Source organism: Durio zibethinus, chromosome 16, assembly GCF_047325235.1.
Source record: "Durio zibethinus cultivar Kanyao isolate XHJ-2024 chromosome 16, ASM4732523v1, whole genome shotgun sequence".
Classification (NCBI taxonomy): domain Eukaryota; kingdom Viridiplantae; phylum Streptophyta; class Magnoliopsida; order Malvales; family Malvaceae; genus Durio; species Durio zibethinus.
The window spans coordinates 6,849,055-6,875,271 of NC_143177.1; the positions used below are offsets into that span (position 1 = coordinate 6,849,055).

The following is a 26,217-nucleotide window of genomic DNA, read 5'->3' on the forward strand; positions in this document are numbered from 1 at the left end:
TTAGGCGTTTTTCAAAATTTTAAAAACATTAAATTTATTTTTTTTCAAATATTTTACTTTTTTTAAAAATCATATTTCTTGAATTTTCTTTAACAATCGAATTTTAATTTTTAAAAAAATCAAAATTTGGAATTTTTTCTAATTTTAAAATTTTAATTTTAGTTTTTTTTCATTGCTTTAATTTTTTAAAATATAATATTTGTTGAATTTTTATGAAAAATTGGATTTCCTTTTTTGAAAAATAATTTTAATTTTTATAATTTTTTAAATATTTACTAAAATTTATTTTTTAAAAAAATAATTTTTTAATTTTTTAATAATATCAAATTTTTTTAAAAAAATTTTATATATTAATTTTTATAATTTTTTAATTTTCTAAAGTATTAATTTTGATTTTTCAAAATTAATGTATTGGAAATGTTAAATTCAATATTTTAAAAAGTGGATAAATTATAAAAATTAAAAACTATTTTTTAAAAAATTGAAATATGATTTTTTAGTAAAAAAATAATATTTTTAAAAATAATTTTTAAAAAATTAAATTTAATGTTTTAAAAATGGAGAAAGTTCTAAATAATTCACAAATTTAATTTTTTAAATTAAAACTTTATTTTTCTAAAATCTTGAAGAAATATTATTTTTTAAAAAAATTAAAATATAGGAAAAAATTTTAATTAAATGTTATTAAAGAATCTGAAAAGCCTAAAAAATTAATTTTTTTTACTTTTATTTTTTAATTTTCAAATATTTTCTTTTGATTTTTTATGACTTTTTAATGTTTAGATGTTTTTCTAAAAAGATAGTAGTTATATCATCAAAATCAACAAGAGAGTAATTAATCACATTAGTAATTTGATCAACATTATCAAATTCAATTTGTGCAAAAACAAGATTTTTGTAAATTATACTAGAGGAATTAAAATTCAAATTTCTTATGAGTTTATGGATCATTTGCATAATTTGCAACTGGTTTAATTCATCCATATTGTCATGTTAGAAAAGTCAATGTCACGTCAATAAGGTCAATGCTTAGGTCATCAAGTAACCATCCATGTTTGCATTTTTAACAATAAAAATTTAACGAGGTTAGTGATTAGACTAAAATTATTAAATCAAAATAGTATAAGAACTAAATTTTTATGAATTATAGTAGAATGACTAAATTTCATATTTCATTACAATATAGGGACCAGTATCATAATTTGACCATTGTTATGTCATCTAACAATTTTAAAAGAAAATGCAAGTAGGATATAATAAGAAAACAAGGTAAATTTCATCTAGGTCCTTAAAGTATAATTCAACTCAAATGAATTAGTTTGAAAAACAAATACTTTGCCTCAAACTTTTCAAATAATAAGACAATAGATTTTTTTATTAATTATCTCTTAATTATTTCATTAAAAGTATTTTTAAAAGACTATTTTACCCTTAAAAAATTAATATCCCTAAATATTTACATAAACTAATAATTTATATAAATAATTTCTTAAAATATATAAAATATACTAATAATTTATAAAAATGATTTTTAGGTGTAATAAAAAAACAAAATTCATAATTATAAATAAGCTAATATGTAAATATTTATAATAAAATGAATATGTTGAACATGTAACAATTTTTCAACATGGAACAAACTTCTAAGAAAATGAACAAATAACATATAATAAAAAAAAATGTTTGGTTGAAAAAAAATAAAAGAAAAGTTTGGTTAAAATTTGTACATGCTTAATATATTTATTTTGTTATACATATATTTTACATATTAGCATATTTATAATTGTAAGTTTATTTTTATATGTTGCATTTAAAAATCTTTTTATATTATTAATATATTTTATGTATCTTGAGACAAAATAAAAATAATTTATTGTTATAAACTACTACATTAAATGAGTATTTGAATATATTAATTTTTTAAGAGTTAAATAATATTTTAATAAGATTTTGAACAAAATAATTAACAAATAATTGACGGAAAGACCTCATTGTCCTATTAATTGAAAAGTTTGAGGTAGAGTGTTCATTTTTCAAGCTAATGGACTTGAATTAAATTATGTTTAAAACTTAAGGACCTAGATGAAATTTACCCAAGAAAAAAAGTTTGGTTGAGAAGATAAGAGAAAATAACTCTAATGGGGCGTTTGGTTTGAGGAAAAGTTAGATTATTGGTCGGAATCTTTTTTTTCATAATTTGATTCCTTAGTTTGGTTTGTAAAATCTAATTTATGAGATTTTCTAAGATTTCCAATAATGTCAAAAAAAGAGAGTGATAACCCTAAATCAGAAACCCACTTCTTTTTAAGGTTTTTTAAGAATCTTGGGGGGAATGTAAAATTTGTCCCATTTTTTACTTCAATAATAATTTTTTACTATTTATTTTACTATTGAAAATCAACATAATTATATGATAAAATGATATCCATTCTAACATGCAAAGCTACATTTCTAACCACACAATTAGTCACCTAAGAATGATCATGTGTATTTGAATTTTTATAATTTTAAATATTTTTTTTTAACCAATAGAGTTTCAAAAAGATAATATCTTTTTATTATAAATGCCATTGACCTTATATAAAATAAAATCTTAATAAATCAATTTTTTTTCATTTACATAACGTTGTTATCTTAGAAACGTAGTCATATATTATAATATGTTATGAAAAAATTAATTATAATAAAACAATATTTTTATAAGAAAAACATAGTAAATTGTTTCAAACTTAGAATTTTAAATTTTTTTATAGTTTTAGAAGCACTACTTTTTTAACATATGAAACTTAGTTGATCATAGAAAATAACAATCAAATAAATTTTATATTTTCAATGTCAATGTCTTTTAGTATGCAAATGTAATAATTGATAAAACATAACTTTTTTTATATATAAAAACATAGTTGTTGTTAGTAAAGTTAGTATAAACCAAAATTTTATTTTTGTTTTAATTACATTTTATATGAAAAAAATGTAGTAATTAATAAAACTAAATTTTTATTTTTATTTTTCTATATTAATGACTATGTTTCCTGTTATGGAACTTAGTCATTAATAAACTATAGTAACTGATCACTTGTAACTGATAATATTTTTTACATATAAAATATAGTTAAAACCAAAATAAATATTATATTTCTCAATATCGATAATGTTTCTTGTTATAAAAATGTGATTATTGATAAAATATAATAATTGTTCAGTTATCACTTGGTAATGATAATGTTTTTTTACATATAAAATGTAGTTGATAATAGAAAATAATAACAAAATAAATAATATTTTTGCAATATCAACAACATTTTTTATTATGAAAATGTAGTAATTGACATATCTATTTTTGTTCTCCTATTTTAATTTGTATAGTTATTATGTTTTGCCAAACACAGACCTCTAGTCAAACTTTAGATCACAGCCTTTTCTATTTCACACAATATCACATTCTAGCTTTTTGATTTCATCTTTATTAGGTTCAATTCAGATTATCTTTATCATTATCTAGTCCGTCGACTCTCGAATTTGTATGATCTAGTTTATGTTTTTGCATTTCTATATTATTTGTTTATGTTAGATAGCTTTTTGCTATGTTGGTAGATATGGGTTAGATCTTGATTTAAAAGTTATTGATATATCATATGTGTTCTTACTATTTGTTATTTGTTTGATTTGACTTAGTTTTTGATCTATTCAAATGTTTTCTTGCTATATGTTATTTGTTGGATGTGGCTTAGATCTTGACCTATCAAATGCACATTGTTACTTTCAACACATGTTTTCAATATTAACAAAAATCTTGTTTGTTAAATAGTTATGATTAATTTATCAATAAAAAAAGATGTAATTGGTAATAGTTTTTATTTTACAAATTAATCAGATGAAAAGTATGTTTCCACTGTTGCTTATTATTACTGTGACATTGGTTGTTGTGATATTAGTTGCTATGAAACTTAAAAAAAAATAAAATCACTTATGTTGATAAAACTCTTGATAATCATCATATTAGGTCATTAAACTTAAACAAAATAGTCATTGAGAGTGATATACAGAGTGTGGATAATTGTAGAATGGATGGAAAAGCTTTTGCAAAATTAAGCCAGTTGCTTCAAACACAAAAAGGATTAAAGGCATTTAAAAATATGCTAATAAAAGAAATGGTTATTAGCTTCCTTCACATTATTGCTCATCATACGAAAAATAAGGTTATGAGGTATCAAGTAGTCAGATCTGAAGGGATAATTAGTAGTCAATTTCATGTTAAGTTGAAATCTGTTTTGAGACTTCATTCCTTATTGTTTAAAAAACTAAAATGATAGCCGAGTATTTAATATATAATAGATGGAAATGGTTCAAGATAATGCATTAATCATTGCTTGCTCTAAATGAAAAATTAATAAATCATAATTTTGTATAATGTATAAATGTATTAATAAAAATTTTTGGATTTAGGGTTGCCCTAGATGAAATTTACATAAGGGTGAATTTAGACTCAATTGACAGACTTAGGTATAAGTTTAGAAAAAAATAAAGTTGCTACAAAATTTCTTGGTGTTTGCACACCAGACATACAATTTATTTTGTGTTCTACTAGGATGAAAAGTTTTACAATAGATGACAGAATGTTTAGAGATGTCATTACATATAGAAATAGTTTAAGGATCACACAAGATATTAGCTTTCATATTTTGGTTTTAATTATGCCATGGAACACATTTTAAATGTATATTAATGCATTGTGACACTAAATTAGGTTTTTACTATTTGTGTAATGCTAAATACATAAATGAAAAAGATTTTTTGGTACTTTATAAAGGTCAAAGATATCACTTGAATGATTGGAGGTCAAGATACTAACATATAACAACCTAGGATTTGATTAGGCATGTTAAGTCAAGTTCTGCCTAAACTAAGTTTATAGACAAGCTAGTGGAAGAGATGTTCCTGAATTGGTTACAATACAATAGTTAAGGATAATTTATTTAATTTTTTTCTATTTGATTGCTAACATTGTTAAGTGTATGATATGTTGAGTTTATTATTTGTTTTCTACATTTGTTTTAAATTTGTTTTCTTATTTGTTTTGTTGTTGAGTGTATGATGTAGTTGACTATTATTTACAATAATATTTGTTTTGTTACCATGTTTATTGGTTTTCTTCCCTTTATAATTATTGGTTCATCTTCATTAGTTTTTGATGTGATATGCATTTGTTATATGATGTCTAACTAAAATATTAGGATATCAATATATTGTCATCTGTTGTGAATGTAAAAAGTACAAACAAAAAAAATAAACTTTTGGTAATCACATAGAACGGTTGAGGATGTCACACATATTCAATATTTACATATATTGGCAGATAATCCTAGATAGAAAGTTGATAATTAAATATTTAGAGTTAGGTACCTAAAATAATTGAAAAGGATGTTGGAAGCTAAAATTTTTGAATCATACCTGAAGGCAAACCTTTACATTGAGTCAAAAGTCAAGTTACTGAAAAGATAGTATAATGCTATCTATGATATGATAACCACTAGAAGTGGATTTGATTGAAATAATAAAGACAAATGTTTAGTTACATTTAAGAATGTGTTTAAAAAGTAAGTTAGGATAAGTAGTTAACATGCAAATATAATTTACTTAGAGTGCTTATTTCTTATCAAAATATTTTATTCATAATTATCCATATACTAATAATGTATATGTAATTAAAAATAACAATTAACTTCATTTGGTGTACTCAAAATATCATTATCTATTATTTCTTTCATGAAACAGAGACATAATATCCATATTCTTGAGTTTCTGGTTAATGAGAAACTTACAAATGATTGTTAAGTTATTAAGTACTTTTCAAACTAGTACTAACAATTAATAAAATAAAATAAACAAACATACTATGAATGTAACCCACATTATTTTTTTTATTACGGATAATCAATCCCCTAAAATAATAGAATGTACTCGTAAATAAATCGTAAACATAATAGAACTAATTTCCCATAACAAAAAATAAATACCTTTTTATTATATCTTTGAGTTCTTATGATAATTTAGGATTACCTTTTTTTGAGTCGAAAAAGTAAACCATATGATTTGCAGAGTCAATCACAATAAACTGCCAATGACCCCTAAATAAATAATATGGATTACAATATTGAAATTTAAGACTTTTAACTATTTTCAAATCCGTATAAAACAATGTAAAGTAATTAACTAACGATTAGGGTATATGATGAAAATATACATAGGATTATAAAGTGCAAGAAAGTATTAGGACTCTTTTTCCACTACAAATGTCAATGCAATAGAATGATTAGAAATAGAGCTTATGCCACTAGATATACAATTTGGAATGAAATTATACCAACAATCATCTATCTCTCCTTCACATACTTGTAAGAGAGGCTATAATGAAATACAAATAAATTATAATACAAGTTTAAACTATATATGAATGAATATATATTATTTATATTTTAATGAATATATAAGCTAACCTCATGTACACCATTATTTTTGTAATTGATATTTCTATCATTAAACAAAATCTTATTATTTTCCCTTTTCCAATCCATAAATTTGTTGGATAATAAAATAATCCAACTTCGTTTACTACATTAATTAGTCCTCCACCTACTAATTGATGTTTCGCATAATGAAAAATCCCATGCATACTATTATGAGATGGAACTTGGCTATCTTAGTCTCTAAAACCTATTACATACAAAATTCAAGTGTACTTATATAAAATGAAATCACAAGGACTCTAAAACCCAATTAATTAAGTCAAAACATGTATTATTAGAGGAGATGATTGGTCAAAATCTTATCCACAAATACATTTTCTACATTTTCAAAACTTGCCCATTATATTAGTTGCCATAACTACTAATTGTGTCTCCAATTCAGTAATGTGTAAATTTTATTGAGTTATTATAGTCATCAATTCAACAATCTTCAATGTGCAGGATTTAAGTTTTGTTTTGAATTAGGCTGTTGGACAAACAAAGCTCTCAATACCCCTAAAATGGCTAGGATTGTCTTTAGTACTAAAAGCTAAGGTCAACATATCAACACCAATTTCACCGAACATGCCTCTCATACCTAAGTCATCTTAAAACATAAAACGCTTACATAAGTTAATATGATATATAAACATGGATAACGTTGAAGTAATAAACGAGATATGTATGAACTTACCATCATTTTTGTCATTTATGCAATTACTTTATCAAAATACTCTTTAGTTTTTTAAGCATGTGCCTTTTTCCAAACATCTAATATTTGATATTTTGTTGCTTGATTTGAATGTTTCTTACAACCATATGAAAATATAAGTTCTATTTATAATATAAATGAAGTTCAAATAAATTGAACCAAGTGTATAATACACAATAAAAAAAACTTACAAGTTCATATTTCAAATTTGCATAATCCTTTCTTAATATTTTATGGTTACACTTTTTTTGGGCCCTTATTTTCTATTGAGTTTCTTTTATTTTCTATGACAAAATAGGATAAGAACTACTGTATATTAAGAACCCGTGAAACTAACAACGTTGATAACAATTACTCTTTAATAATTTTTTTCAAAAAGATTACTACACATATATTAAATTCATATGATAACTGAGCTGAAACAAATTTTGTTGATTTTGCATCATTAATTATTTTTTAATATAGCTAGGAGATGACTCAAAAGTTCAAAGTTATCAACATTAGGTAATATATATTTTAAAGTTAATATGCCTTTGAAGTCTTTGAATTTCAGACCACCAAATTATAATACAACATTCTTATAGTCAATAGGTACGTCAAATCATTCCTATAAAGAATGAAATAATGTATTAGAACAAGGTAGTGTAATTGCATTCTATAAGTAATAGATATCAAAGAAGCAATAACTTATACTTCATTAATACAACTTACCACCATTGATTCTCATATTTTATCCCTTTTCTCTATTAAAACTTTTCTCCAACAATTATAGTTAATGGATATCATCTCTCAAATGAGACATCTAATATGACCAGTCATATTTAACTCTCTACTTAAGATAGTCTAGCCATCGGTATTGAACTCAACATGTCTTTTCTTTCTAGTTGCTTAAAGTAACTTAGATTATCCCCTAGCTTTTTTTTTTTTTCAAAAACGATGTGTCAACCAAATGGTTTAACGAAAAATCATGTCCAGTCGTGGGAAACACATGTTTTTCCTTATGATCGATTGGAGAGATATGTGTTCTTTAGAATCCATTATATCTACAAGAAATTTATATCTCTAGAAACAAATATAAAATGGAAATAAAAGATAAAGACTTTGAAACTCTATTATTTTCTCTATTTCATATTGTAAAACAATGAAAAATGGCTTGTTCTTGACTAGGTAACTTTGCAAGCGCATAGGCCATATAAGTAATAATAAAGGTCGAAAAACTTAAATGTCGATCCCTCAAGAATTAGCTAAAGATGTTCTTAGTCTAAAAACCTTTTATTCTTACACCCTATCTAAAGTTGGTTGAATCGAAATATATGCATAAAACCAAGCAAAGTAAAATAAAAAAATTACAAAAATGGTAGCTAAAATCAAATGAAATGAACTAAACATGAATTAAAATAGAAATCTAATCTAGGAATTGAAAATGACATGCAGAAAATTTAACAAAAACAATAACTAAGTGAACATAATCGAAATAACTAATTATAACCAAAAACTAACTTTCAGCTTCTAACATTTAGAATTTCTAAAGAAATAATCCAAACAAGCTAAAAATTTACAAAAATAGAATGTAAATAAAGATTAAACTAAGAGTAAAATATAATTGAAGTAGCAAAAATGCAAAATTAAAAAAAGACAACAAAATCGAATGCTCAAGTGCAATTCTAGAACAACCAAATATGCAATAAAAAACTTAGATATAAAGGGCTACAAATTGAATGAACATAAGTAGTTGTTGCAAAAATAGTAAGTAAACTAAGGTAAAAATAGAATTAAAGTGCAAGCAATGGAAAGGAATTGCAAAATCTAACTAGAAAATTGAAAATCAAAACTGATTTTGAATTCTGGAAATTACCTATTCTTGAAAACAAATTTAGATCTACAACTCTCTAGATGGAATGAACTCGAATTGAGCTAACAAATCCTAGATCTACAAGTTTATAACATTAATCAACAAAGAAATTGCATCAAACACAGACAATTCTAGCTCATTGAACTACAAATTCAAATTAAGTGCAATTTTGGAAAAACAAAGCATTCTCAAAGAAATTTATCCAAACAATAGGTAAAATCATGAAATTAAATACAATCAAATGAGAATTAACAAGTAAACACATAGATTTAAGAGTGTAAACTACAAAAGTTGCAAACCAAATACGAAGATAGAATCCTTAATTTGTTGTCACTCATCTAAAGCTCAACTCTACCAATTAGTTTCAAATGAAATTTTGAAGATTTTTCTAGAATTTTTTGGATGGAATTTGAACAAAATTTTTTCTTTCAATTTAAAGTTATCTAAGTTAGGAAATGAAAAAAACACATTTGGCTCAAAACCAGCTAGATTTCATCAAGATCTTATCAAAGCATTGTGAAGAGGTTAAAACTATGAGTTGAAAAATATATTTGATGTTTATGTGAAATCAATAAAAATTGAAGATGAAAACATGAGAATGTAGAATTTCATTGAGAAAATCTGAAACCAAATTGAAAATTAATGCAAAAAAGTTAAATTTGCATAGAAAGTAAAAGAAAATTGGTTGCCAAATAGCTTTATTTGTAGAGAAAGAAAATAAAAAGTGTAGAGAAAAGTAAATGCAGAATACTTAAAACTAAAATTTGAAAAATCTATCTAATCTTCCTTCTTTTACTGGCCATTTCCCTTTATTTATAGGCAAATGAAAGGTGCCCCAACCCCTAAATTTTTAATGAAAATATCTAAATGTTGCCAATCTTTTAGATCCTTCTTCTTTCATTTTTTCATGCCCTTTGCTTTTTTGTTTGGCACATTTAGTTTTCTTTGCTTTCAAGCTCTTTTCTCATGATCCTTTACACCCCAAGATCAAAATTATGACCAATAAAAGAACTTCAAATAGCCAACTCAACAACTTTAAATGGTTTTCTTTGAATCACTAAGAGAGATGCCAACATTACATTTGGTCACATAAAGCTCGCTACATAGCACACTTGCACTTTAGCAACTTCATTTTTTGGTCTCTATTTTAACAACTTTCTTTTTCATTTTGCTATCAATTTTCAAGCCATTAAGTGAACAAATTTTACATTTTAATCACTAGAAAAGTTTTGAAAAATTACAAATTAAAAATTACCTTTTAACTACATTAATGCATTCAATAACTTTTTAATATGTATAAAGATATCATAAAGGTCATAATACACTAATGAGCTAAAAAAGATAAACTTCAAATGAAAATTAAGAGAAGTGAAACTTGAAATAAGGCTTTATGAAGTATATTTGAGCTTAAAAAATCATTAAAAAAAAAAGTTAAGAAGAACTCCCCTAAATGATAAGATTGAACAATCACACTAGTTATGGTAATTTTTAACTTTTACCACCATAAATCCTCTAAAATGAGTCCAAATACTCCAAAATTCCTCATTTTTCATATTTTCTACTACAAATGAGACAATTATATATTTAGGAATATTTTTGCTAAAATTTTCAAGGATCAAGCTAAAAATCAAGAGAAATTACACTAAAAATGAGTATGATTAGTATAATCAAATCTTTAAACTTAAATTTTTACTTATCCTCAAGTAGAACAACATTGAACAATAATCATCATATACTTTCAATGGTTCATTCATCATGAATGCCTCATGAATTTAACAATGGATATAACTAAAATAAAATCATAAACATATGCTAATATATAAGAATCAACCTAAGCTAAGCTTATTCCTAACTATGGTTTTGAAAAACAAAAAATACTTCTCACAAATCCTTGCATGAAATCTAATAATGTTATGTAAAATATGAAAATTCAAGAATAAAAATCAATAAAGTGTGTTTAAATTTCATATATTTGCTCATCGCATCTCTCTCTACTAATGTAGATAAAGATTTTCATAAGCTTGTAAAGTAAGGATATAGTCAAGGTATGATAAAAGATATTTTATGCTATAAAGTACCTTAACTATGCATTACTTTGTCTAGGATCATTCATAATTGAGCTCTCAAGGTAAAAAAGGGTAATCTTTTCTAAAAAATCACTCCCAAACTTTATTTTTACCCACTTTTCTTTCTTTTCTTCCTTTCTTTTCTTTTTCACCACTTTATTATTTTTACTTTCTTTCTTTCTCTTTTTTTTTTCACTTTTTTTTTGTAAGCTAGATTGACTTTTTTTTCTTTAAATTTTTGTTCATTCTTTTTTCAAACTCCATCCTTCTTCCCTAATAATGTATAATTTATAAATGATACATGAATGTCTTAATACTCATCAGGTAAAGGACAAAAAAGATAAAAAATATCAACTCAAAAGCTTGGGCTTGTGATGTGGTCTTACAACAAAGAAAAGGTATCATTAGGCACAAATAGGGTGATTAGAGAATAATTACATCAAGGTTGGCTTGAAAAAGCTCAATCAATCCAAAAATAGCTTATATTATTTCTATAATCATGTGTACTCTAAGATTTTACCTTGAAAAATGATTAAAATAAATTCTAGAATATGAAACACAACTTCAAAGACCAATGAAAAAAAATATTTCATGCTTACATAATCAATCATTAGATAAAAAAAAAATGTAATTCAATGATCAAAGTATTAACTCACAAATGAAAACTCATACTTAAAAAGTCACTAAACCTAATCATCGTTTCATATTTCTCACAACATTTAATCCTTTTCTAAAGCTATATTCATTCTCAATCTCTACCTATCATTGGTTTTATGAAGAATTGATCAAAGAAAATATGCTAATAATTTAAGTTACGACAAGTTAAGCTCAATTTTCAAGTCAAAACTTAAGAAAATTTCAAAAAACTTTGCAATTTTTTGAGAAATTTTGAGCAATTTTCTCAAAATTTTTTTAATTTTCTCATACTCTAAACTTAAAAAACACATTGTCCTCAATGTATAAGCATTAAGAAATAAAGCATAAAAGAGGAACAAAAAAACTCTCATATCATCATAGAAGCATGGTGGCCAAATGTACAATGTAACTTTGGTCAAAACTTATGCTTCTTCCTTAGGCTTTTATTCAACCTACAAAATTAAAAAAGAAAAAAATAACTACACCAAGAAACAATATCAATATGTATAAGGAAATATAAGCAAAATAACAAAATAAACAAATGAATAAAAAAATTAAATGTAAAGCTTGAGTCGCCTTTCAAAAAATGCTTTATTTAAATTTAAAAACTTGACTTTCATTGGTTGTAAAGAATCACACAACATTTTCTTCCCGAATCTACCCATTTCATTCTTTTCCTTTGCACCAAATATGTAATAGTGAAGTTTAAATGTATGTGGTGCACATAGATAAATTCATGTTCCACCTCTATGAATAATCTAAACATATCGCAATCTAACCAAATAGAGGTGGTCGTTGGCTTTAATACTAATGAATTAAGTACGTCCATGGAAAAGATAGGTTTCAACTCTAACATGTAGGTTTTGCCACTAACATGAAAAATTCTTCCATGAATGGTATCCATCGAGTGAGCATAAAGGATGAGAAGTCAAAAGTATCAAGTTGAAAATTAGAGGTTTGAGAAATTTCTAAGCAACTAAAAAGCCTTTCTATATCAACATCATCCAAATTCTCTATATTATTAACTTTTGGCATTTCTTTTCAAAATTTCTTTTATTGTATCATTATCTTTTTCACTAAGCTCATCAACAGTATCAAAAAGTAAGCTTTCAACCACATGCATTTTCAAATCATTATCTAGTTGAATCTCAAAGAGCAGAAGAAATTGCATAAGTGAACTATGAGGTTCAAAGTCTTTTTTTATCAAGACCAATGCTAAGACCTTCTTGCAATTTAAAGTAGGGAATTGAACCATCCTCTCCAAAATCCATATCATTCACTTTTTTCTCCATAGATGGTTTATCTAGAAGAAGTTCTAAGAACAAAGTGTTTATAGCTTTGAACATAAGATGGAATTCAAAATATCCAAACACTACATTTATAATGATCAACATGTCATGCTTGTTCAATATTAAGTAATTTTTACTTAATAAACAACGTCTTTATGTGGTCTTTATTATCTTTTTTATTTTTTTTCATAATATACAACCTTATTTTTAACATAATAAAAAAATAAAAACTTTTTTTTATTTTTGTTTAAGAAATTAATTAACTAAAATAATAAATTGTAATGAAAGTTTAATAACATATATGACAAATTAACAATTATATTTAAATAAGATGTTAAATAATATGTCCTTTCTATATTGTAATGAAGAACATTATAATAAAAAAATTTATTACATAATCTAACCTTCCTAAGGAAGAATCAACCATTCCTTGGAATTAACACTTCACCTAAGATCACTTTCCCTATGACAATTTTAAATTCTATGAATCAAACACCCTCTAAATTTATATTTATCAAATTCATTTTAGTGAATAATGAAGGACATTATAGCAAAAGGATTTAATTACATAATTTGACATTTCTAAAACGAAACACAAAAATTTAACATTTTCATTATAGGAAAATCATCCATTTCTCGAAATTGACGCTTCTCTCAAGATCACTTTTTCTATAAAAATCTTAGATTTCATGAACCAAACTTACTCTAATTGTATGTTTGTCAACTCCATTTTCATTATTATAATAGTTTTATATATATGTTAAACTTAAATATAAATGTTTGTGAAAATATAGTGATAATAAATTTATTCATTTTAAATAAAAATTTTAAAGTAAAACCAAGTTAAAGAATTGTATCGTTTAGATACAAATAAATTTATTACTATACATCCAATAGATATATATAGTCAAGAATAATATATAACTAAAATATATTTATATTTGAAGGGGCTAACTAATTATTTGTAAAAAAATTCAAAATTATCGAAGAAATAATATAGGTATAAAATTTTTTTAGCTCTAATAAGGAGTCACCTTTGTGTAGAGACAATGAGCAGTAGGTTAGTAATTAGATTCTACACAATTTAACAAAATATGCATATGAACATTTTTCAAATATTTATTAATAAAAGTATTATTTGATATATGTATAAATAATTTTAGTAAATTTTAATTATTTATTAATTTTATAAATATTAAATAATATAAATTCTATTATATACATATTTCAATATAATGTTGGTCATTTTTTTACTACATTTTACTTTGTCACCATTGGTATGTGTGCATATAAATATATATATTCTACAATTGATTTTAATCACATTGTTATAATACTCAATATCATTATTATAATAACTATCTCATAGTCACCTAAATTTTTAATTTTATCAAATTCAATTTTACTTAACATCTTAATGGATTGTTATACTCTTTCATGCTCCTCTCATTTTTAATTTTTTGGATTAATGTCATGAATTCTCATAAATTATTTTAAAATGTTTAATATTGTATTTAAATTTTAAAGTTTTTTAATATGATATTTGACTTATAACTTTATTAATTAATAAAATATTAGTTTTTAATATATCTATCTTCAAATGATGATATATGATGAACATATTTAATTACATATAAGTTAACATAATATATTCATAATTTAGATATTAAATTAAAATTTTTTTAAATTTTGATACTATACTAAATATATAAGTATATATATTTAATTTATGTTGGCAACAGTAAAGTAAATTCCTGTCCGATTTACAATTGTGAATTCACTTTGGACGGATAATGTTCCAGTGTTAAGAATAATGTTCACAAGCTAATTCATAATCCAAACACAAAAAAAGAAATTAACCACAGTGTAAGTGTGAGCTGTCTCTTCTTTCTTATACCCTTCATTTTCTTCAGTGTGCCCTTAACGCAGCCCAATCTTATTCATAGATCAGATTTCAGACCATACTCAATATCCCCCCAAATTCCGGCGAAAATGATGCCGCCGGAGCTCCAATCCCGCTCCTTCCGACCCTACATCTCATCGTCGATAAGCGCCCCTTCTTTGTCTTCCTTCAACAATGCCTCTTCCCGTTACTCCTCCGAACCAGACCCCAACCCCAACATCAATATCACCTCCAACTTATCCTCCCCTTCTTCTTCTTCTTCTCGATCCCGGTTCTCTCCTTCCTCTTTCGCCCACAACGCCCGTCTCAGCATCGCTCTCGTCCCATGCGCCGCTTTCCTTCTCGACCTTGGCGGGACACCCGTCGTCGCAACCCTAACCCTAGGACTTATGATCGCTTACATCATCGATTCGCTGAACTTCAAATCCGGCGCTTTCTTCGGCGTTTGGTTCTCTCTCCTTGCCGCACAGATCGCTTTCTTCTTCAGCGCGTCTCTTTACTACTCCTTCAATTCCCGTCCTCTCTCTATCCTCGCTGCCTTTCTCGGCGCCGAAACCAACTTCCTCATAGGCGTCTGGGCTTCGCTTCAGTTCAAGTGGATTCAAATTGAAAACCCTTCGATAGTCCTAGCTTTGGAGCGGCTCCTCTTTGCCTGCGTACCTTTTGCCGCTTCTTCCATCTTCACTTGGGCTACCATCTCTGCTGTAGGTATGAACAATGCGTCTTACTATCTAATGGCTTTCAATTGTGTTTTCTATTGGGTTTTTGCGATTCCTAGAGTTTCTTCTTTTAAAACCAAACAAGAAGTAAAGTATCACGGTGGAGAAGTTCCTGATGATAATTTGATTCTTGGTCCACTCGAGAGTTGTCTCCATACTTTGAATTTACTGTTTTTTCCTCTCATTTTCCATATCGCTTCGCATTACTCGGTGATGTTCTCGTCGGCTGCTTCTGTCAGTGATTTGCTTCTTCTTTTTTTTATTCCTTTCTTGTTCCAATTATATGCTTCAACAAGAGGGGCACTGTGGTGGGTCACGAAAAATGCCCACCAGCTGCGTAGCATACAATTGGTGAATGGTGCAATTGCATTGGTTGTTGTTGTGATTTGCCTTGAGATTAGAGTTGTATTTCGTTCGTTTGGGAGGTACATTCAGGTGCCACCACCTATGAATTATCTTCTTGTGACCACTACCATGCTTGGAGGGGCTGCTGGAGCTGGTTCTTATGCACTGGGAATGATATCCAATGCATTTAGCTCTTTGGCCTTCACTTCTTTGGCTGTTGTTGTCAGTGCTGCTGGGGCGATTGTGGTTGGATTTCCAATACTGGTATGTTTGTTTCTTTCTTTGCCTTTTTTGAAATGAATTCACTTGATGACTGTTCTGTGCCTTTCTGGAAATGTATTCTTTGAAATTTATACCTTGTGCATATAAATGTGTTGGTTATTCCTGTGTACATATATGTAAATATAATTGCATAGGTCAAATTTATGAAAAACCTACTAAATTTGGCTCTAGCCATCAGTAACATCAAAAGTGACTGTCAACCCACCGAAGTGATTTGAACATGTGGTTAGTTATAGAGCAAAATTAGCTACTAACATTGTTGCTAGCTAAAAGGCAAGATTCCATGTGCCTATGGTGCAAAGTTTGTATGACAGCGGTAGCTAGGTAATGGAGAATGAAAAGGAACTGGTTCCCATTAGGGCTGAGCAAATAAATCGAAAACCGAATCAATCCGATGTCCCTCGGTTTGATTTAGTTCGGGTTTTTATATAAATAAATTCAGTTTTGGTTTTTAAAAATAAATAACCAAAGTATGTGGTTTGGTTCTGGATTTCACTCAAACTGAGCCGCAGGTTACATGAATAATTAAAAAAAAAATTCATAAAAATCAAAGAAAGAAAAAACCTTCCCTTGAAAACTCCAAAGGCTGCTTACCGTAAACTATTATTTAATGGTAATTTATTGTTTCCTGTCATGTGAATTGCATTATCCAAAGCATAAAGACTTCAAAATTCTGTCATTCACTCATCATCATCATCAACATCATCATCATCAAAATGGAGAGCTGTTTTGACTAAAAATATATTTAGTATCAAATGAACACTTCCTGTTTCAAGACAATTAATATTTGTCTTTTATTCTGTCTACTTCCTTATTCAATTTCATATTATCACAGCAGTTACAGTTTCTTCTGATCACACTCTCTTTGTTCTTCTTTCTTTTTTATTTTTTCTCATCAATTTTTTTTTTCAAGTTTGTTCTTGTTTTTGTCACTCTACAACTTAGATGTAAAGATCTAGATTTGTTATGAATATGTGAGAGATCTAGACATATCTATATTTTCTTTTCTTTTTTTTTTTTTATTGCAAATCTCTTCTTTGCTTTTATATTATTCTCAATATTTAATTTAAGGTTTGAATTCTTCTTATTATTTTTTTTTGAATTTGAGTAAGGTGTTTCGTTTCCTCAAAGAAGAATTTAGAAGGAAATTCTTTATAAAAAGATTTAGATTTTAATCGAAATTGAATCGAGATTTTCGGTTCTTTTCTGTTCAATTTTTATATAGGTGCATTCGGATTTGGTTTGTGATATAAAAAACTGAATAGTGCAGATTGGTTTAAATCTTTTGAACATTTGTATGAAATTTAACTAAATCGTATGCACCTATGGAAATCTAATCTTCATTATTACTTGATTAGTTGACTTTATCTATTTTAGTTAAGTTTCTTATTTTTAGAATAAGGAGTGATTTGGGTAATTATACCAAAACCATTAGATATTTTCCTATTATGTGTAGAGAATAAATTTCTCATTTGATTAACTATTTCAATCATGGAAATCTTGGATTTTAAGGTTGAGAATATTCAGTCTTTAGCCTATATATTTTCATGTAATTCTAGCATTGTAATAAGAAAAATATAGAAGAATAAAATAGTTTTATTTTAGAGATTTCTTTAGCACCCTAATTCCCATGTTTGATTTCAAAATGTATAATAGTTAGATGTACAATTAGCGATATCAATGCTTTTCATGCCTAGGGTTGTTGGCTGGTTGAGTAAGCTATTCATTGATAGTAGACTATGAAGTATCGACATGGCTCCAACCTTCATGTATTCATGTTGGATAGATGTTCAATACGAACACGCATTCAAAATGGTTGGATGCATGTTGGATACCACCTAATATGTAAAAAGGGTTAAAAGCAAAATTGTTATTTCGGACACGTCATGGACACAAGGATGATATGGTGTGGACATGGCAATAAAGGGGCAAAATGTTCTTGCTGCTGGCGATGAAGGTATAGAAGGTTTTTGTCATTGTTTATTGAGTAGAGAAATAAGAGTAGAGAGGGAAACATTGAGAACAAAACAATCTTTCTTTTCTTTTGGCCTCAAAAGGTGCCAATCTAACCGCGTGAGACTCCATTTAATGAGGAAAAGTTGGTGGGAGGATGATCCTAAGAAGAAGTGGAAGGAGATGAGCTTTTGCTTTGTTCAACAAGACAACCAACCTCCACATGGTTTAAAAGAAAAATGTGTTTATAACTTGGATGGCCCTAGGGTATAGTTTATTTTGGGCTTGGTTCAAATGGATAATTGATTGGATGGCTCAAAATCTTATTGGGCAATTACTTTTGAGCTTATAAAATTATTGGGCCACATTTATTTATATAATCCAATATACCAATGAAATTACCTTAAAATTTTGTAATAACTAAATATTTTTGTGAATTTTTTATATTTTGAAAGAATTTTAGTGCATGTTGGTTAGATTTTCGTTCAAAATCAATAAACTTAATTAATATATATTTGTTATTTGTTAGTTGTATCCCGTCATGTCTTATGCTAATTTTTTGAAAATTGCCATATCAAGGTGTCCATCTCGTGTCTAAATCCTGCTTTGCCCATGTCTGTTTGAATGCTCCTAGATTGTAGATCATTCCTGTGCTTTTTTCAACAATATTCTCATTGGCTTGCCTATTAAATTTATGGGGGAGTGCAGCAAATGTAGCTAAAACCTAAGTACTTTCAAAGGTTGTTGGCAACAAGATGTAATTGAAGGAAGAAGATTGACTTCCTAGAGCATTTATGGAATGTACTTGGTATCATTCTTCAAGCATCCTTGGGGCCTTTTTTTGAACCATAGGTTGACCTACCATGTTAAGTTGACGTGAAAGTGAGAGCAACCACTTTTCTTATTCTTTTTTCATTGTGTTCTGATAAATGAGGTTCAATTCACCATATAGTGTTGGCTTGCAAATGAGCTTGCAAGGCTGGAGTGAATCACACTGAAAATTTGGTAGCTTGGATTTGATTCTAGAATGGTGACTCCTTTGAGCTTGGTTCTTGTTTCATTAACTGTGAGGCATAATAGCTGATATTGAAGATGAAGTTGGCTGCTTTTCTTGGGTATAGTTGCAAAGACTATGTGCTTTTTTAATGAGTTGTTGTATATGCTTTACGGATGCTTTACAAATGCCTAGGATGGGCTATCTTCTTGTTATCTGATTGTTTTAGCCTCATTAGACTTCAATTATTCATTTGTAAGGTATGGTTTACCAGAATTGGCTATGCTTTGGGATCTCTTTTTGTTGAAGTTTGTATTTCAACTTCATATTATCAATAAAACTTGCTTTTCAAAATAAAAAATGTGCTGCATAGTATTGCATGCTGAGTTTACTACAAATATTTGGATCTCTTTAATAATTGCTATTCTTAGCTTGTGCTGTTTATATAATGGTTTTTTATCAAAAGAAGGGACAGAAAAGAAACGAACTCTTATTTTAATGTTCAGAAGTTTTAGTAGTATTTCTACTTTATTTTGCAGTTTATTCCATTACCTTCAGTTGCTGGCTTTTACTTGGCTTGTTTCTTTACAAAGAAGAGCCTTCCATCGTATTTTGCCTTCGTTGTGCTTGGCAGCTTGATGGTCATGTGGTTTGTGCTGCATAATTTCTGGGATCTAAATATATGGTTGGCAGGCATGTCCCTAAAATCCTTTTGTAAACTTATTGTTGCGGATGTTGTTCTAGCCATTGCTGTTCCAGGTTTAGCCCTTCTTCCGTCAAAACTTCATTTTTTGACTGAAGTTGGTTTGATCAGCCATGCATTGCTGCTATGCCACATTGAGAATCGGTTTTTCAGTTACTCAAGCATATACTATTATGGATTGGATGATGATGTAATGTATCCAAGCTACATGGTCATCCTAACAACATTGATTGGCTTTGCGCTAGTGAGAAGACTATCTGTGGATCATCAAATTGGACCCAAGGCAGTATGGATTTTGACTTGTCTGTATTCCTCAAAGTTGACTATGTTGTTTATTACATCAAAATCTGTTGTGTGGGTGTCAGCTGTCCTTTTATTGGCTATTTCGCCTCCATTGCTTCTTTACAGGTAGGCACTCTCTCTCTCTTTCTCTTTAATTCTTAAATTTAGATGAAATCAATTTTTTTTTTTTTTCACTTTATAAACTTTGTAGGGATAAGTCAAGAACAGCATCAAGGATGAAAGCCTGGCAAGGCTATGCACATGCTGCTGTGGTTGCATTGTCAGTCTGGTTTTGCCGTGAAACAATTTTTGAAGCATTACAATGGTGGAATGGTAGATCTCCATCTGATGGTTTACTTCTAGGCTTTTGTATTCTTTTGACAGGATTGGCTTGTGTACCTATAGTTGCTCTGCATTTCTCTCATGTCATGGTATGGATACATTTTCTGTTGCTTTTGCATTTATTGTTTAAGTTATTGTTTGTCATGAAATATCCTTTTATGTTGTTATCCATAAAAAACCATCTTGTTTCGTGTTAATTAGGAAAGGAGTTGTTTAACGACTGAATCGTGCTTCCAATAACTTCTCTCCTCTTAAAACTCTAAAAGAACAAGCTACTAACTAATAACTGAGCAGGGAAAGTAAACTATTCGGCACATGCCTTTATCTTGTTGAGTTGAATATAGCAGTTGATGTGGTGCTTTGTTGATTCCTGATAATGATGGTTGTTTTGTGCTTCAAATGTATTTAAATAATGTCTGACAACGTATTTTGTTTCTTCACAGAAAATGTTCTTACATTGATTATACTCTTTTTTTGTCTTGCTTGTGCAGTCTGCAAAGAGATGCATTGTATTGGTGGTGGCAACAGGTCTCCTGTTTATCCTAATGCAGCCACCAATTCCATTGTCATGGACTTATCGATCTGATGTAATCAAAGCTGCACGTCAATCTGCTGATGATATTTCCATATATGGCTTCATGGCATCAAAACCAACTTGGCCATCTTGGCTGCTTATATTGGCAATTCTTCTCACTTTAGCTGCTGTGACATCTGTTATACCCATTAAGTACATTGTAGAGATGAGAGCATTTTACTCCATTGCAATGGGTATTGCTCTTGGTGGTTACATATCTGCTGAGTTTTTCCTGCAGGCTGCTGTCCTTCATGCCCTTATCATTGTAACAATGGTTTGTGGATCTGTTTTTGTGGTATTCACCCATTTTCCATCTGCTTCTAGCACAAAGCTCCTACCATGGGTGTTTGCCCTCCTTGTGGCTCTATTTCCCGTAACATACCTATTAGAAGGTCAAGTGAGAATTAAAAGCTTCCTCAGAGATAATGAATTCGGGGGAATTGGAGAGGATGACAGGAAGCTTACTACCCTACTGGCTGTTGAGGGGGCAAGGACATCTCTTCTTGGTCTGTATGCGGCAATCTTTATGCTTATAGCTTTGGAAATAAAATTCGAACTTGCCTCACTTATAAGGGAAAAGGCTCTTGAGAGGGGTGCAGTTAGGCAGAATCAATCTGGTCAAAGCAATTCTGCAGGTTTCCCTCCACGAATGAGGTTCATGCAACAACGTCGGGCCTCTGCTGTGCCGACCTTCACAATTAAACGGATGGCTGCTGAGGGGGCATGGATGCCTGCAGTTGGTAATGTTGCTACTGTGATGTGCTTTGCTATATGCCTGATCCTAAATGTTAATCTCACTGGTGGCTCAAATAAGGCAATATTCTTTCTGGCTCCTATATTACTGCTGCTCAACCAGGACTCTGATTTTGTTGCTGGATTTGGGGACAAACAGAGATATTTCCCTGTTACAGTGGCCATATCAGTCTATTTGGTCTTGACCACACTATATAGCATATGGGAAGATATCTGGCATGGAAATGCAGGGTGGGGCATTGAAATTGGGGGTCCTGGTTGGTTCTTTGCAGTCAAGAATCTAGCCCTCCTGATCCTTACATTCCCCAGCCACATCCTATTCAACAGGTTCGTGTGGAGTTTCACAAAGCAGACAGATTCGATGCCACTGCTAACATTGCCCCTCAATCTGCCTTCAATCATAATAACGGATTTGATTAAGATTAGGGTTTTGGGGTTGTTAGGAATGATTTATTCCCTGGCCCAATATATAATATCTAGACAGCAATATATCTCTGGATTGAAATATATTTAGACATATAGATGGTTTGTACAAATGTAGTTTGAAAATTTTCAGGTGGTTGTCAAAGATCGGGTTGTTTTTCACTTCACTAACATTCCCTTCGGGCTTTTTCTATGCTCGTGGTTGCCAGAATTGTTTGGGTGACATTAGAGTTTTTACGGCAAATAATTATATCGAGACTCGCTGAGTAACCTCACGAGCCACTCATTGACTGCTTGTTCTGGATTTAACCCTTTTAACAAGATGTTATATGCTTTCCTTCTTTCTTTTGTGAAGCTTTTTTTGATGCAGTGTTTGTAGCCTGTGCACTTTTTGCATCAAATGAGCTCTTGGGAATTCTGTCTAGTTGCCAAAAAAATGAGAGCATGTCACTTGCAAGTTTTTTAATTATAATGTTATAATTATTCAATTATAATAAAAAAATTGTTTTAAGATTTATCATTTATAAGCATAGGATTCATATAAAATTTTAATAAATCTCACTTGTATCATAATCATTCTAAATGAATTGTTTCTAAAAAATGATTAAATTACATCTTTGGACACTTATTTTATTTATGAAGAATGAAATATTATGTCAAAATAAATCCGAATCAATCTTCGATTCCACTCGAAATTCAATCGAATACTTTAATTGAATTTAGCTAATTATGTTGTACTAGATCATAATAATAATAATAATAATAATAATATTATTATTATTATTATTATTATTATTATTATTATTTCATTCATTCTTTCTTTCTTTCTTTCTTTTAGAAATAAATAAAAAAAATAGAATTAAAATAAAATGTAGATTTGATAAAAAAAAAATGCATAAATCTTTAAAAAATAACTATTTAAGAAAAATAAAATTTTGTAATCTTTTAAGGAATTGTTTAAGTTAATCTTTTAAATGTAATTTTTTAAAAAAATTAAAAAAGTTTGGTTTTTTTTTAATTATTACAAGTAAAAATAAATTTTTGGATTTCACTACAGAATTGGGATAATCTAAAAATTATTTTTATTAGAATAATAATTTATTTAAACAATATAAAAAATAATAAACAATATAAAAAAATATTTTTAAATTAATCTCTTAATTATTACAATAAAAAAAATACTTCTGGATTTTACCAAAAAGTTTGGATAATCTAAAAAGTTATTCACTAAATAAATATTTATTTAAATAATAAAAAAGAAACAATAAATAATAAAAGATAAAAACATTTCATTAAATGAATCTTTCAATTATTACCAAAATTATATTTTAAGATTTCACCGAAGAGTCGAAATAATTCTAAAATTAATTTAATAAAATTAGTTTTAATAAATAAATAAAATATCCTATGGCAAAATTTTGAGAATTTTGTGAATGGTCAATTTTTTTCAAAATTTTTTCTAAATAATGATTTTTTATAAATTTCGTCAAAGTATTGGAGAATTTATAAAATACAAAAATAATAATAATACTAGTTTCACAACAAAAAAATATTTTATCATAAATAAATTTTAAAAAATTAAATTTAAATATAAAAAAGATCATATTGTCAAAATTAAAAGATTATACATGTTTAATTGGTACCATTATTTGAACATGTGATATGAGGGTGTTAATATTTTTCTCATTTGTAATTGTACTTTCGAATCTAACCTTGATTTCGTAAACTTAAGTGTCTTTTAAATAAATCTTAATTAATTTTAAGGTTTTTATTAAAAGATAATATTTTGGATGTCCAATTATACCTTACAAAAAAAAAAAAAGATTGGTGGTGACTTTGAAAATTTTCACCAAATTTAGCGATCAAGTCCTTCCAAATGAAAAATCATTATGACAGCTTGGTAACTTCATTGGAGATGCTAGAGAATCAAGCCAAAAATTAAACATGTGTCATGCAAACTTTGATTTTATGGTTTTTTCGATATTTAATTTTAATTCTTTATCTCACTTTAGAATAAAAATAAGATTAGAAAAAAGAAAAAATAAATAAAAATTTGATGGTTTCATTTAGTTTTATTATGTTATTTGTCTTATATTATTGCTAATTATGTTGTTGATTATATTTCAATTAATAATTGTTACATTTTCTCACATACGTGCACATTTGTATTCATGCATGAGATCTATACCTGAGCTCCCAAATCTGTCCCTTGTAGGATGAAATAAAGTATTTACATTTTCGTGAGGTTATAACACCTTTGCTTGGGCTAGTGAAATACTTTCATTTAAATTAAACCCTTTCCAATGGTAGCCTATTATAGGCGAGAATTAAGGGCCTTACTAGTTCAGAGTGGACAACAATGAAGATTATTTTGGGATCTTTTTAAGCCTTTGTTCAAAACCAAACCATGCATATAATGAACCTTACGAAAGCAACCTTATATAGAGCCATACCATTTTTGTAAATTATACCCTAAATTAGGACACATAAAGGAATATTCATTTTAATACAGTTACTAACCCTAATTTGTTCTGCTTTATTTTTGTTTCATTATCATGTATCAACATATACATTTGCATATGAGATGTGCTTGTCAATGTGCCAATATCAATTAGAAGATTTTTTATCTTACTTCGAAAACACCATTATGATATTCTTAGCTTAGAAGCCCACAGTGTGTGAAGAGACTAATATGGTGATAATTTTATTATTAGAAGCCCAAAGCAAAATGGGAAACTATTTGAAAGAATCTAAATAGGAAACTTTGCTTGAAGAAATCAAATTGGGGCTTCAACAAAATGACATCTCTGAGATGGTCGAGATTTGGCGTCAAGTAACAACTCCTAGAAAGATGGCTTTCAAGGAAAAATATGGTCACATTGCTTCACTTCTTAAGATGCCTATGAAAAATTAGTTAATACAGGCTCTATTTTAGTTTTGGGACCCTACTTGTAGATGTTTCATGTTCAACGAGATAGATATAACCCTATCGATCAAATAGTATACTACGTTCTATGGTTGCATCTCCTTAATCTAGATAAAATCTATTAACTGGGTCAAAAACTCGAATCTCGAAAGAAACTTGCCTATATGATGGAGGTTCCCACTCAGAATGTGAACTCATATATCCAAACAAAAGGCAAAAGTGATTGTATCCCATGGAAAATCTTATGTGATTACATCATCAAACACTTAAAGGATGAATGAGGCATGAGAATGAAGCTTTGGCAATTTATGGCTTGATCATTTTTCTAAAAGTCCTAAGGTATATTAAGGTATTAGTCATTGACTTCCTTGAGTAGGTGGACAACAAAATCAATCATGTTTTTTCTATATTGGTAGAAACTTTTAGATCATTAAATCATTGTCGAAGAAGAGGAGGACACTCATAGGGTGTGCACAATTACTCTGCATTTAGGCAAAAAGTCATCTTCAACATCCTATGGGTAAATTTCATCCTACTTATAGTAATAAAAACAAGTCAATTAAAGAATTCTGTAATGTTGAGTGGCCAGAATCAAAGTTTAAGAAAGAGTAGGTATCGATGTTGCAAAATCTCACTAGTGTTTAGGTTATATGGAGAGCTCCATGGATGCCATGAGAAGCCATGTTGTACAAGTGTGGTGACAAGCTGTGGTTCCACTTTTAAGGGCCGTGGGGAGGTATAATCTATGCTCTGACAATGGTTCGTCAACAATTGGGGTTAGAGTAGTTTGTTCCGATGACTTATAGGCTTTGCAAATTGAAATTCTCTTTCAAGGAGCCAAGATTTCTTGGAAAGGTGAAAAAGATTATCAAAGAATGAAAATAGACCCAGAGAGTGGATCATGGGAGGTATATAGACAAAGCCACACCTAAATATCTGATATAGAAGAGACAACAC

The 26,217-nt window shown here is 28.3% G+C and overlaps 1 protein-coding gene across 1 annotated transcript; it reads left to right on the forward strand.

Annotated features, from left to right (window-relative positions):
* Positions 1-14,983: 14,983 nt before the first annotated feature.
* Positions 14,984-22,675, forward strand: LOC111290848 (uncharacterized). The gene is made up of 4 exons (XM_022882346.2): positions 14,984-16,292; positions 19,797-20,368; positions 20,454-20,673; positions 21,076-22,675. The coding sequence occupies exons 1-4, from the start codon at positions 15,054-15,056 to the stop codon at positions 22,423-22,425; spliced, it is 3,381 nt and encodes a 1,126-aa protein (XP_022738081.2). The 5' UTR covers positions 14,984-15,053; the 3' UTR covers positions 22,426-22,675.
* The last annotated feature ends 3,542 nt before the right edge of the window (positions 22,676-26,217 follow it).

Coding starts and splice junctions, on each gene's coding strand:
- LOC111290848 (XM_022882346.2), top strand. CDS start 15,054: ATGATGCCGCCGGAGCTCCAATCCCGCTCCTTCCGACCCTACATCTCA. Junction 16,293..19,796: donor TGGTTGGATTTCCAATACTG/GTATGTTTGTTT, acceptor TTTATTTTGCAG/TTTATTCCATTACCTTCAGT. Junction 20,369..20,453: donor CCTCCATTGCTTCTTTACAG/GTAGGCACTCTC, acceptor TAAACTTTGTAG/GGATAAGTCAAGAACAGCAT.